Source organism: Furipterus horrens, unplaced genomic scaffold, assembly GCF_987537825.1.
Source record: "Furipterus horrens unplaced genomic scaffold, mFurHor1.1.pri manual_scaffold_10, whole genome shotgun sequence".
Classification (NCBI taxonomy): domain Eukaryota; kingdom Metazoa; phylum Chordata; class Mammalia; order Chiroptera; family Furipteridae; genus Furipterus; species Furipterus horrens.
The window spans coordinates 99,592,834-99,606,543 of record NW_028327180.1 but is presented as its reverse complement, the minus strand read 5'-3'; the positions used below and the strand labels follow the sequence as shown (position 1 = coordinate 99,606,543).

At 56.4% G+C, this 13,710-nt stretch overlaps 2 protein-coding genes across 2 annotated transcripts in view; one reads left to right on the top strand and one right to left on the bottom strand.

Moving 5' to 3' along the window:
* The first annotated feature begins 1,157 nt into the window (after positions 1-1,157).
* On the top strand, positions 1,158-11,027 carry KIAA1191 (KIAA1191 ortholog). Its single transcript, XM_090288603.1, has 7 exons — positions 1,158-1,274; positions 3,852-4,030; positions 6,511-6,637; positions 8,561-8,685; positions 10,184-10,290; positions 10,462-10,604; positions 10,698-11,027. The coding sequence occupies exons 1-7, from the start codon at positions 1,247-1,249 to the stop codon at positions 10,904-10,906; spliced, it is 918 nt and encodes a 305-aa protein (XP_090144729.1). The 5' UTR covers positions 1,158-1,246; the 3' UTR covers positions 10,907-11,027.
* Positions 11,028-12,188: 1,161 nt separating this feature from the next.
* Positions 12,189-13,710, bottom strand: part of SIMC1 (SUMO interacting motifs containing 1) — a 34,330-nt gene continuing 32,808 nt past the window's right edge. The window contains exon 11 of the mRNA XM_090288602.1: positions 12,189-12,869. Coding sequence (XP_090144728.1) covers positions 12,607-12,869 — 263 coding nt within the window. The 3' untranslated portion in view covers positions 12,189-12,606. The remainder of the gene's footprint in view (positions 12,870-13,710) is intronic.

Genomic DNA, 13,710 nt, shown 5'->3' with positions numbered 1-13,710 from the left:
GCTCCGGGGTCCCGCAGGGGGCCCCCGCTCCTCGCCCCGTCCGCTCACCTCGTCGGCCTCCTCCCTGCCCCGCCCTCGGGGAACCTGCGGCTGGCGCCGGGCCCCGACGCTAATCTCCCTAGTCCTTCGCTGCGCGCCGGTGGCGGAGGGGGTCGGGTCCGAGCCGGCCTTTCAGAGCCTGGTGACGCGCCCTGTGCCCCGAAGCTTGAGCTCTGCGGGGAGGCCCGGGGCCGGGAAGGGAATGCACCCGGATGGCAGTGCGCCCCGACCCGGAGGCTGGCCGACCGCGGGTCCCTGCGATGCGCCCTCCTGCGGGACGAGCTGGTGTGCCCTCTGAGCTCCATTAGAATGGAGGGGCCGTGGAGCCGGTTGAAAAGCAATTAACTCCGCTTTCTCGGGGCTTTGTTTGAACTCCCGTTAGATGAGGTTGAAGCTACCCAACCTGCAGATGGGCCACTTATCTGGGCCCCGGGACAAATCACTCATCTCCGGATCTTTAGTTTTATTTTCTTTTTTAAATCGGGGATAAATAATGCCTGCTTTGTAGGGTTCCTGCAAGGGTTAAAACACAAGCTAAGTGCCGTATAAAACCCTTGTAAACAGCCAGCGTTACCAAAAAATGCATTTACCCTCTAGCGACCCAGCCCCTTGCCGCGGGTCAGGTTATTTGGACCCTGAGCCCTAACTTACTCTAAAAAGTGGAAAACAAACGAACTGCTCATCCCTCTTGCAAGGCCAGGGGACACAGGAATGTGAGGGAGGCTGTGTGCAGACCCTGACCTGCTGTGCCATGCTGGTTGATGGTTTTCAGAACCTCTGGGATGGACGGACTCTTCCCGGGCAGCTTAGCTAATGGGCAGCAGCTGAACAACGTTCCTCATTAACATCTACCTGTCGGCGTAATCGTCGGGACATTTCACTCCGGTAAGGTGACCTTTGCACCAGGTCTGATGTCCTCGTCATAGCCCAGGTGTTAAGATCAGCTGCAGGTGTGGTGAGACCTTTGCTATTCTCTCTCCTTTTTTTTTTTTTGGCGTCCCCTGGCATGCCTCTCACCCATTGGCTCCGCTGTGTGTGCTTCAGCATTGTAAACAAGCCATAAACCTCTGTGTGTCTGTCAGAAGAACAGCGTTGGAGCTGTTCTTTGGTGTTCACTGTAAGAAAATGCTTTCTGTTATTTTTATTAGGTGGCAGGGACTCAGCTCTGAAATCTATATAGAAAAAGCGCCCGGATCCCAGTCTTTCAATGGCTTCGAGACAATCAGAAGTGCCTGGTAAACTCAGTTCTTTTTGGTAAACTCATGTCTTGCCCTTAACGCTGCTCTCCAGAAACCGCCTTTTCTGAACTGTATCTTGATGGTTAGATTGGCATCATTTAAATATCTTGTTAACCACCCAGCCTGGGTATGAACCCAAAACTTAACTGGAAAGCGAGTAGTCATTTCACTCCAGGGTATGACAAATGTTTCACTTTCCTAAGGTATTAAATAAGAATGCAGAGTCAGTTGGGTAGTTCTTGTAGCACATAGCAAAACTTTAAACTTTAAACTTTAAACTCACCCCCCTTTATGGGGGGTGGGGGGTGGATGGAATGGAGGGCCGGGCAAAAAGGCACCTGCTGGCTTTAAACGGAGCAAGCGGAGCTTCGTCATGAAATTCTCCCGGCAACATACAGTGAGTCCCGGGTCTCTGCGGAACGGTCGCTTCCGGATTCCTGCAGCCACTGATCCCGCCTTGGACTGTTGTAGCGCGGGGGGCAGTGATTTTAATCGATCCTGAATCGCTCCATTTCCGCTGATCAGTCCAGTACAGAGGACGGTGCCTGTCTCTCACGGCTGCTATGAAGATGAAACTCAAAATGTGTGAGACGCAAGTTCAGAGTTAGCGATGACCGTGCGTTCACTGCCCAGAAAATTTTGGGGTCCCTGTGTGTAGGACTATGTTTCTTAGTACATATGAGCTGACTTTATTGTTATTTTGGAGAGGCCTGTGGGGATGGCTCTTGAGAGGAGTCTGAAGACATTTCTGAAATTGCTCCCCCACGAAGTGGGGTAATGGGGTCCCCCCCCCGTGTCTCCCCGTGTTGATCCGTCTCTAGTCTCTGACCTCGGCAGTGTGTGTTCGGTTGCTTAGTTTGTCCTTCATTGCTGCTGTGATGAGCATGAGCTCTGCTGGATCCACCGACCACAGGGTTGCACCCCGGTGTTAAGGCTTCCTAGTGGGGGCAGCGTGGAGTGCTGCATGCGGAGTGAGCTCTGGCTTGGGTCTGTGTTCCAGTCCCCACCCACACCAGCTAGCTGGCGGCACTTAAACCCTGGGCCTCAGTTTCCTGAGCTGGAAACTGTGAAAGAGTTCTGTCTAATGAGAGTTAGGTAAGATGAGGGATGGAAGTGCTTGGCAAGGAAGGGGACTTGGTAATTATTAGTTCCTTTTTCTTTCTTTTCGTGTTTTTTTTTTTTTTTTTTTAAGATTTTGTTACTTATTATTAGAGGGGAAGGGAGGGAGAAGGAGGGAGAGAACATCAATGGGTGAGAGAAACATCAACTGGTTGCCTCCTGCGCACCCCCAACCAGGGACCTGGCCTGCAACCCAGGCATGTGCCCTGACTGGGAATTGAACCGGTGACATTTTGGTTGGCAGGCCGGTGCTCAATCCACTGAGCCACTCCAGCCAGGGCTATTATTTGCTTTTTCAATTGAGATCATTTACATATCATAAAAGTCACGCGTTTACAGTGAATGATTTAGTGGTTTTTAGTACTCACAAGGTGGCACAGCCATGACCGCTGCCTAGTTCCAGAACAGCTTCATCACCCCAAAGAAAAACCTCATGTCCATTCGCAATCACTCTTCCCGCCCACCCACTACGCCCACACCCCCCAGTCCTTGGCAACCACTAATCCTCTTTCTGTTTTTATGGATTTGTTAGTAATTATTATTGATGTTAATAGTAACAACAATGGGAGCTGCTTGGTCCCTTGCTATTTAAAACGAAGTATCTGCTGCTTTTGGACTTCCTGCCCCACAAGGTGATACCTTAGAGGGTGATTGTATGCTTTTAGCGTCAGGAAAATGCCCTGCTGGAGGCAGGACCTGGGCGTTTAGTTCTGCTGTAAACAAACGCAAGGCACTTTGCTCCCTGGCCTGGCAGAGCCGCCAGTGCCCTTGAAGCAGGGCACCTGTGTCACAGTGGGACGTTCCGCCTCTCAGGTCCGGGGGCGGACCAGCAGGACCAGCTGGCGGTGCCGCATCAGTCCCGCAGAGCCCTCGGAACGGGTGACAGAGCTGGCAGCCCAGTTTAGATAATTCTTGTTGTTGTGCTCCTGCTCGTGGGTGAGGGAGGGAAGGCAGGGGGTTTGCAGTCGGGCCCCAGCTGCCGCCTGTTGAGTGAACTCGGGCACATCTCTTCGCCGCTGGGCCCTAGATTCCTCAAACAAGACCGTCGTCCCTTCAGTCCTGTGAGAGTCAAGGGCACAGGCATGGCAGTGGGGGCAGGTGCTGCGGCAGAAGGGACACAGGCTTTGAGATCAGACAGGACCGACCGGCTTTTGGTTCCTTCCTGTGCTTTGAAGTTGTGTGGCCTCAGATCCTTTAAATTGAACTCCCAGTTTTTCTGAACCAGACCCGTGGATCGGGGCCGCTGAGTAGGTTGAGGGGAGACTCCAGGTGTCAGGCGTGAAGGCAGGGTCAGTGCTGCAGGGAACCCGCCCTTGACCGGAGGCGCTGATCTGGACCAGGCCACTCCTGCCGTGTCCCAGAGGGCGTGTTCAGAGCTTCCCTGCCCCCAGGCCCATGTGATGTGGTTGGGTGGTCAGTTGCTGAGCCCGTCCTGACAGGTGTCTCTGTTCTTAGCTCTTGAGCCCAGTGGCTCTCTAGGCAAGATGTCCCTGCCCATCGGGATGCACCGCCGGGCATTCAGCTATGATGATGCCCTGGAGGACCTCGCGCCCATGACTCCTCCTCCGTCGGACATGGGCAGCATCCCCTGGAAGCCAGTGATTCCAGAGCGCAAGTATCAGCACCTCGACAAGGTACCGGACCCGCTGGCTGCTCCCGGCCCGCCACGCCTCTCGTTCTCCCTCCGCTCCAGCAGCCGCCGTGGCTCCGGGGCCCAGAGTCTGGCTGCCACCAGTCCCTGTGTGTGTTCTGTGCCTCAGCTGCAGTTGGTGCGCCTTGTGTTCTTTGTAATTGAAACCAGAATGGCCTCGCCTTCTCCCTGGGATCCTTTTGCGCACCGCGCCCCCACCCTGTTTGCTGCAGCATTAAAGATGCAAGCTGGTCAGCCTGGCTCTGCACGCCCTGTGGCCTGTCTGCTGCCCCCAGGGACCCAGCCATGCAAGTGGCCTAAGGTTTCTTGCACTTCATAGGGTATTCGATGCCTTTAGGTCTTTGCTTCAGCTGCTGCATCACCTGCAATGTCTACACCCCCATCCTGTTCTCCCGCCCGCCCTCCTGGCAGGGGTACCCTTTAAGTCTGAGTGCAAACGTCTCCCCTGCGAGGGTTTTCCTCCTGATAAGACTATCACCTCTCCTTGGGCCCACCGCTGTCCCACAGGCCCCTGTCACCTGCCCTGTGTTACTTGATTGCCCTCCACTGGCTCTGGAGGGCAGGAGCCATGGCCGGTCTGTAGCCCAGCTGCAGTGTCAAGCAGAGGACTTGCATGAAGCAGATTTGAAGCAAACAAACAAAACCGTTTACCGCCTGACTGGGGGCGCAGTGGGCTGTGTCCTGGGCACAGGCTGTTCTTTCCCCGCCCCCCGGTGGTGCAGATGCCGCTCCCATGGGGAGCGCCGCCTCCTTCCCCAGCCCTGCTCCAACGGGCACACTCCGCGCCCGCTCTGGGCCCTCACGTGCAGTGCGGCTTCAGGGGTTCTCATGCGCTCATGGCAGACAAGCTACTGAAGCCCGTGCTCCCTGCCACGGGGACAGTGTCTCTGTCACCTCGGACTCTTGGCACTGTCCCCTGAGTAAGCCAGGCCTGCCAAGTTCAGATGAGGCCGTTTAATCTACAGCTACGATGTCACTGAACTTTGAGCTGCGTGACAGATCAGGGCCTGACTGGAAGTACACAGTGAGCCATTGCTTGACCAGACCTGGGTATGAATCCCCTCGTGGTCTGTGTATTAGCAATGACCTTGGGCACACAGCTCCGTCCCTGAGCGACAATGTCTCCACCCGGGAGATGGGACTGCTGTTGCCACGGAGGTCTCGTGCGGATTAAATAGAAGAGGGCTGACAGACCCGCCAGTATTAGGTGTGCAGCGGACCTTACGCCTCCTGCCCGGGCCCAGCTTTGGCCTGGTGGGGCTCTGTTTGACCCTTCCTTTCTGACGGGCCCTCCCTTAGGCTCGCAGAACAGGGAGGGCTTTTCTGCCCGCCTCCCCTCCCGCTCCAGGGGAAATTCCCTGTGCCTGTTTCCTACTGAAAGCTGGCGCCGTCAGCGGTAAGGAGTGGAGGGGACTGGCACTGCCAGGAGGGAAGGACGCGCAGCCGGCCTGCAGTGGCAGCGAGCAGACTCAGGGGACGGGAGCGGAAGAGCAGCAGGGCCGCTGCGGGGCCCCTGCCCTCTCACGGGTGAGGGCTGCTGCCTGCTTGCCAAGGCAGAGAATGGGCTGGCCCTTGCTCTCGCGCCCCTGCTGGGACAGCTGGCCGTGGGGGACAGCTGCTCTGGCGGGGAAGCTCAGCGTGACTCATTGCCTGTGTTCTGCCATGTGTCCGGACTCTGGCACCTCCCACGTAAGGAAGCAGAGGTTCGAGTTTTACTCCAAAGTCACAGCCGAGACTACAAGGCCTGCTGTGTAACAGGGACACAGCATTTCGGCACGTCTGTGCCCCTCCTTTCTGACCGCCTTTATCATTCCTTCAGAGAAGCAGACGACAAAGGAGAAACCCAGCTCTCTCCTCGCTGCTCGTCCTGAGCATGGCGTTGGGTCCAAGTGCCAGAGGGTGACGAGCCCTCAGCTCTCAGGTTCAAGATGAGGCCCTACATAGAGCTTTCTGGTTTAAAAGACCGTTCCTCGCACCTTTAGAGCTGCGGTCCGCATAGTGTGGTTTTGGGGACCAGCAGCATCGGCATCACTTGGGAATTTGTTAGAAGAATAAATTCTTGAGCCCCAGCCCAGGCCCACTGAATCAGCTCCGGGGTGGGGCGGGCCATCTGTCTGACGCGCCCCCCAGGGCCCCTGGTGCTCAGAAGGTCTGAGGGCTGCTGAGCGGGCGCAGTGCTGAGCCGGGCAAAGCCGGTGCGGTGCCCGGTACCTGGTCAGGGCTCAGCAGCGGGTCCTGCTTCCGACTGTTGGACGGACATCGGCCGGGACCTGGGAGGCTCAGCTTCAAAGTCTGGCTTTCCTGCGTCCATAAAGTCAGGCTCCACTTGTGTCTTTCCCCGATGTAGCTGTGGGTGATACGCGTCCATCCGGGTGCAGGCGGCAACCCTCTCCCTTCAAGGGCTTCCTTACGTATCAGGGCGACCCCCTGCCTGCTCAAGTGCCTCCTTGCCTCTCCGCACAGGTGGAGGAAGGAGAGGCCGGTGTCTCCTCCTCGGCCGTGACCCTGTCATCGGCCACTGACAGTGTGGACAAGGTCCCTGTGGTGAAGGCTAAAGCCACCCGCGTCATCATGAATTCTCTGATCACAAGTAAGCGCTCTGCGGCCTCCTCGTGGAGGGGAATGAGCGGGAAGGGTGTGTGGCGTTTGGCAGGCCCGCGGCCTCAGCCTGTCCTGACCGTGCCTGGCAGGTGCCCCCTTGGCTGCCGGTCGCCAGTGACGCGCCGTTGAGGTGCAGACTTGCCCGACGCGGGGCATCCCCGCTGATAGCGGCGCATTCCTGCCGCTTGCGAATGCGGTCCTGTTTGCCCACACCCGTCGGTGCGGCCTGCGGCAGGGGATGTACGGATCGGGGCTGTTTCCTCGTAAGTGAGATGGAGCCTGGCCGGCAGCGAGAGGGGTCAGGTGGCCGGGGGCTGCTGCCGGGGAAGGGGCCACTCGGAGGCGTCCCCACCTGTCCTGTGTTCCTACTGCTGCTTCCTTCTTCTTCTTCTTTCTTCCTCCTCCTCCTCCTCCTTCCTCTTCCTTCTTCCTCTCCTTCCTCTTCTTTCTTCCTCTCCTTCCTCCTCTTCTTCCATCTTGTCTTTCTTCCTCCTTCTTCCTCTTCCTCCTCCTCTCTCCTGTTTCTTCCTCCTCCTCCTTCTTAATTAAATGGCTCAAAGCTTTTCCCCTTTCTGGACGTTGCTGCCTGAAGCTGCTTTATTCTTTAGCGTGTGTGCTTTGTGGACCTAACGAGACTGGAAACAGGAGCACTTGCATTTTTTTGGAAACCTTGGTTCTGCTGTGGGAAGTTAACAATTAATCGTTAGGTACACAGCTCGGCTTCTCAGCAGGGCCTCTGCCAGGACAGGGCACGTAGAGGTTCTCCTTGTTGGCTCAGTTTTGAAGGTGGAAGTCCTTGTTTATCTGCTCTGGGAGAGGATCCATTTATCCAGCCTGTTCTGGGTAACTCGCCCAAGAACCAAAAGTCCAAACCCTTCTTGGACTTCCTCTCACTCACGTGTAAACCCACCATGTGAACCAGCAACCACTGCTTGGGTCTTGTAAGCCTGAGAATGTTCTGGCCACGTCAGAAAGAAAGCTCTTAGTCCTGTGCTTCCTTCTTTATTGAAAGGGCACTTCCCCAGCAGTCCAGAACGTTCTGACACCCAGAGGTTCCACTGTCGCTCAGATCCTTGGCTTATCCGCTCCCACTGGCGTACACAGTTGTGCGTAATTCCAGACAGGACAGTCAGACCTTCTTTTCAGCCTCCTTGCATGTTGTTGCTACAGTCTTACGGTTTTAAAAATAGCTGCCTTTAAAATCCCGGTATTGGTGTGCTGCAGTGCATTAAATCCTTTCCCTCCTTTTAAATTTTCAGGTAGCTGCCAGACAGGAGAGCATCTTTACACACTTTTTTCCCTGAGCTTCTGCTTCTGATAGGAATACAATAGTTCCTTCAGAGGGGCATGACTGGGGCAGGAAAGACACCAGGGACCTCGGCCTTTGGTCCACAGCTGCCCAGTCCTGGGTGTGGGGCTGTCCTGGGTGGTGTGTGTACAGCGGAAGCACAGAGGCCAGTCGCCAGGCACTCCGCGGCGTAGCTGACTTACTGACTGCCTGACCCTGAGCCGTCGTCCGCTGTGCCAGGCACCGTGAGAGGCGCTTCCACACCCGAGGAGTGTCGGCTCGGTAGGCCTTGGCTGGTTCAAGGCACGTTCTCTGTGGTGCCTTGGTGCCGTCTGGCCAAAATGTGGCCCGCCTCTCTCTGGTGAAGGTCTCCGCGTCGCGTGTCCAAACCCAAGGAGGATGCCACGGTGTGCAGACAGGAGGACGGTGGGGAGCTCCCCCGAGAGCTCTCTGCCTCGGTGTGCGGGAAGCTCGCCTGCGGTCAGAGACCCGCGTGCGGGTCCAGGATGACTGCGGGTTGGGGGGAACCCGCCACCGGGGGTGGTGTGGTCTCTGGCTGCCGGGTTGTCCTCGCCTGGTTTGTGACGGGCGCGGGGGTGGGCCTGTCGTCTCCTGTGTTCCCAGAGCAGACCCAGGAGAGCATTCAGCGGTTTGAGCAGCAGGCGGGGCTGAGAGACGCTGGCTACACGCCCCACAGGGGCCTCACCACCGAGGAGACCAAGTACCTTCGCGTGGCCGAGGCGCTGCACGTAAGCTCATTTCTCGGGGGCTGGGAAGGAAGACGCGCCCCTCACTCATCGCTTGGGGTGTGGCTGCGGGGTAGCCCTAAGCTCAGCTGGGCGGGGGCTGCGGGGGGTGATGCGGGGAGGCACGGGCGAGCATTTGGAGCTGCGTCCGTCCCCCCAGTCCCTGTGGGTTCTCTCCTCCGTCTGCAGAGGTGGGGCGTCCGGTCAGGAGGGCGGGAGGAGCCCCTGCGCTGTCCACGCTACCCTGGCGGGCACGTCACGGGCAGGGAACCCCGTGGGTCACCTGGGGCACCAGCGTCTGCGCACTGAGCGGCAGGAGGCCCAGGCAGCCTCGACAGAGGTCACACTGGCTGGAATGTCATGCTCTAAGAGGGTTGATTTTTTAAAAATTAAAAGCAAATGTAGAATTGGAATGTTTTTGCTTTTTTTCCCAAAATTGGAATGAATGAGACTGGTTTTTGGTAAGGTTAATGATGACCGAATAGTTGTATGAATAAAACAATTTCAAACGACTTTGGCTCAGGGGCTGCCACCTTGTAGACCGTGGGGGTCATGGCGTTTCGTAGTGAGCATCCCAGGGGACGTCTGCACACTCAGAGTGACAGCCGCTGCTGTGGGCGGTCAGGGCAGGGCTGCAGCCAGTTTAAGCTCAGACAGGACAGGCGCTTCCGGAGGGGGGCTGTCGGCCTGTGGCCCCGAGGCCCTCCCAGGAGAGGGGTCGGTCAGAGGTCCAGGTGAGCAGCTCACCCGCATGGCGGTGGCATCGGCCTGGGGCCGCTTCCTGCGTCGCGGCCACAGGGGCAGCACATGCGGCCGGCTGAGACGCCCACTGTGTCCGTGGGCACGGGGCGAGTCGGAGCAGATGCAGCCAGGGTCAGTGTTTGGGATGGGGCTGGTGCTCAGCACTGGCGCACTGGACATGGAGCGCGGAGACAGGCAGGGAGCCTCGCTCTGGAGGAGCGGGGGGGCAGATCGCCTCTCCCAGCAGACGCCAGTCTGTGTGTTAGAGTTCACAGCGCGGGGGGCACCCAGCATGATGGCTGTGGGAGGGAAGGGGGGAGAACGGGGCAGGCCCCACAGACCGAGTGGACAGCCGCAGGGCGCAGCCTGCCCCCCGAGTCGTGGCGTGGAGAGGCTGGCAGCGGAGGGTTGTCCGTGGCTGGAGAGGCAGCGCGGGAAGAGCTCCAGGCCGTGCTTCGGGGGCCCGGGGGCCCAGAGGCCTGCGGCTTGAGTTCTGGCTCCTCCACGCACTGGCTGGGTGAGGTGGGGAAATTGAAAGCCCTAGTGTGGTATTTGGCACAGAAACGTTCAAGACGTGTTGTAGAATTAGCACCTTTTTTAAAAAGATGGAGCTCTGTTTAGTCTGGCAAAATCAAGGGCGTACCTGTTCTCTGACCCAGAATTATCCACCTGTCACTGTTTTCCTTCTGCTGGGAGTCGGTGTGCGCCGGGTGTCTCTGCCCAGCTTCGCTGAGGGCTCTCTTCTCTCCCACCCGAACAGACACTGACGCTGCAGAGCGGAGAGGGGACGAGGGAGGAGAGGCAGGCGGCCTCGGCCCAGTCCACGCCCAGCAGCACCCCCAGCTCGTCCCCCAGGCAGAAGCCGAGGTGAGCCTGCTCGGGACCCTCGCCGGCGGCAGTGTGCGCACAGAGCCGGGGCTGAAGCCTGTGCTTCCAGAGCGGGAAGGGGGGGGCCGGTGGCTCCCAGGCTTTTCGTGGGGGACACTGCTGGAGGGCAGGGAAGGGAGGTATTAGGCTGTCTCATTCTTTCTCTGCCAGGGGCTGGTTCTCTTCGGGCTCCTCCGCCGCCTTACCTGGCCCGAGCCTTAGCACCATGGACTCTGGGAGCAGGGGTAAAGACGGAAACCCGGCCGAGAAGTGGAGCCTCTTTGGACCAAGGCCCCTCCAGAAGTCTGACTCGGGTAAGGCAGCTCCCTCAGAAGCGAATGTGGCGTGTATTGGGGGCTGCCTTTCGATTTTGAAATGAAATCGTTTGCTCTGGTTTGCTTCTGTAGGAGGCTTTGCCACCCAGCCGTACAGAGGCGCCCAGAAGCCTTCCCCGATGGAGCTGATCCGCGTGCAGGCCACCCGGAGGGCCGAAGACCCGGCAGCCTTCAAGCCGCCCAAGATGGACGTCCCAGCGGTGGAAGGGAAGCAGCAGCTGCCACGTGCCCATAACCTCAAACCCCGTGACTTGAATGTGCTCACACCCACCGGCTTCTAGAGCTTTCTCTTCCAGCAACTCTGGCTGGAGGGTGCCTTGCACCCACTCCCGTTACCCTGGCTCTGACCTAGGAAGGGTTTGGGTTGTTGTTGGTTTTTTCTTCTTAAACCTCTTAAACCAAGGCTGGAACTGGAGACGTTGGTGTTTGAGAAGCATTAGTGCGCACCTGTCCTCGTGTGGAAGAAGCCATCACGCACTGCCTTCATTCAGTCAGACTCTAACCTCAGCAGTGGTGTATGGGGGCCTCGTCGCCTGTCTGTGCGTCATCTCCCTGGACAGGAGCTCAGCCGTCGCTTACACGGCAGGTCGCGTCTGTGTGGCTCCTCGGCCGCGGTCCACGTGAGCTGCTCACTGGCTGGCCCTGCCCTCTCGGCTGCTGGGGCCGTGCGCCCCCGCCTGCAAGGGGGGTGGCCTGCAGGCCGTTTGGGGTCTGGACACGAAGGGAAGCCAGACTTGGCCGGGACCCTCCTGCTGTGCCCGGAGCCCGCGCGGCGGTTCTGCTGGGCACTGCCGCCCCTTCACACCCTTCCTGCACTTTGAAGGGGGTTAGGTCAGCTCCAGTCTGGTGGGGCGCGCGCTGGGGAGAAAACCCAGCCTCCCGTGCTGGTGCGTAAACGGGCGTTAGGCTTCTGTGAAGGGAAGACGGTGGTAACTGTACGTAGGTGACAGCCCGGACATTGTGTGAAACCAGTGTCACGAGGGCCCGCAACGTTTTCTAAGAGACGGGAGGATGAAGAGGTTTTCTGTATGTCATTCCCCCCCCAGTGAGCCTCCTACCTGTGTAAGCACAGAGCTCCCCGACAGAAGGACCCAGGACACGCCCCTGTCATTTCTCCCCGCTGAGGACACGTGTGGTCGTTGTCCTCAGCCCCGTCTCAGACTCCTCCCTGCTGCTCTTGCTTCGGAAGGATCGTGTCTACACGGCCAGCTGGGCTGACCTTTCCATGGAGAGGCCCTGGGGTCTCAGCTGACGAGAACAATTAATTTATTTGTGTCTTCTGTTATGCTTGGATCTCTTCCTTGTTCGGACAATAAAAATCTGTACTACTTTCTCAAGCGTGGGTGACTGCCTTCTTTGTCCTGTGAGGGATAACCACTGCGTTCTGCCTACTCGGCCATGGCGCCTACGCAGGAGACTCGGGATTTTGAAAAATGATTGCCTTTTTATTGTATCCTTTTAACATGTTTGTAACACACTCATCCTCTCGTTTCTGGGCTCCCATCCTCTGCCTCGTTACGTTAGCTCTTGGTAGCCTGGTCGCCAAGTCAAATCTACAGGCAATACAACGTTGATGGTTGGGTTCCACTGGGCAGAAACACGGCTTTCTCTTTAGAAATGGGCGCCAGTACCTTGAGCAACGTAACATGGATGTTTAGGGTTTGTTCAGAGGGATTTTTTTCACATCTTGAATTGAAATGTTAAACACATAAGTGCATATAGTATTACCTGTTATAAAAAGTATAGATAAATAATTTATCAAAAAATATATACACCTTGTATATTTAAGCCGTATTTGAGAATAGGCTAGGATAGGATTATCAAAAAATATTTACTAAAGAGTTAGAAAGTTATACCCTACAGGTAAATAAGGTCGGTTTGGTCCTCTAAGATGCTTAACTACTTCTCATACTTTCAGAACTTCCAGGAGTGGGAGCTCGAGTCCAGGAGGTATTCTCGGTGCTCGGCGTGCAGCAGGACCTCAAGGGGCGCCCCAGGGCTGGGCTGGGGGCTCGGCGTCGGGGTTCAGGTCCGCAGCGTAGAAGAGCAGGAGCTTCAGCAGGTGCACTTTGTCCTGCAGCTGCGGGACCAGGGGCTCCCCCAGCATCTGGACCAGGCGGCAGCGGAAGGCCTCGATCTGCCGCTCCACGTCCACCGCCGTGATGTCATCGCCCTGCTGGGGCTTGGGCTTAATCCTTTTGATTATGAGGTCCTTTCGATCGATCACCGAACTCCGGAGATGCTCTGCAAGAGAGAAGGTCAGTTGAACGGAACTGCTTTCTATTCCCTCTTGACTTAAGACAGTGAAGCCCCATTTTACTTGGCAGAGTCTGGGTGAGGACCTGCTGACTCGTTCCTGGGGTACAAGTCAGAGGCCAGGTGGACGTTTGGGCGAATTCTATTTCCCAAAGGTCCATTGTTCCTGGTTCTCTCTGGTCCTCAGGTTTGTCGTATTTTAAAAAAATTTGTATTCCGTTTTCATTTTTTCCCTTTATTGGTTTAAACAATGAAATTATATTTAAATTAATATAATCACTTGAAAAATATTCATATGAAGTTTGAATATCTTCAGGAAGATTATTTTCCTAAGTATGAAAGAATAGCAAAGAAATCTTGTACTTAGTTTACTGTGATACTGGTTTATCATAGTTTTATGTTTAAGTGAAACCATTTTGTATATATTATAGGGTAGACCAAATGAGTAGAAACACTTGGGTTCATTTGGGGCTGTGGGATTGCTGCTTTTAGCCACAGAGAGTGGGAGTTCAGCAGACCCCCCAGCATCCATGTCTCAGAGGGCTGCTCTGCTCTCTCTGGAAATGTTTGTAAACTGTGAAGCTTCAGGATCTGCTTCTCCCCAAGGCCAAGGGTCGATATGAAAGTAATTTAACCATGTACTGTATAGGGAGTTTAGAAAAGTGGGGTTGGGCATTCCTTAGATCCACTTTTCTGCGCTTGCCCAGTGATTCCACAGAAAAGCAATTCCCCCCAGTGTTTTCACCGTGCACAGACTTTGGCAACAGGCCTAAGTTTGAATCCTGGCTCTGTGTTTACTTTTCTGTGAGCCTTTGTTTTTCCGCAGGTC

Coding starts and splice junctions, on each gene's coding strand:
- KIAA1191 (XM_090288603.1), top strand. CDS start 1,247: ATGGCTTCGAGACAATCAGAAGTGCCTG. Junction 1,275..3,851: donor GAGACAATCAGAAGTGCCTG/GTAAACTCAGTT, acceptor CTCTGTTCTTAG/CTCTTGAGCCCAGTGGCTCT. Junction 10,291..10,461: donor TCCCCCAGGCAGAAGCCGAG/GTGAGCCTGCTC, acceptor TTTCTCTGCCAG/GGGCTGGTTCTCTTCGGGCT.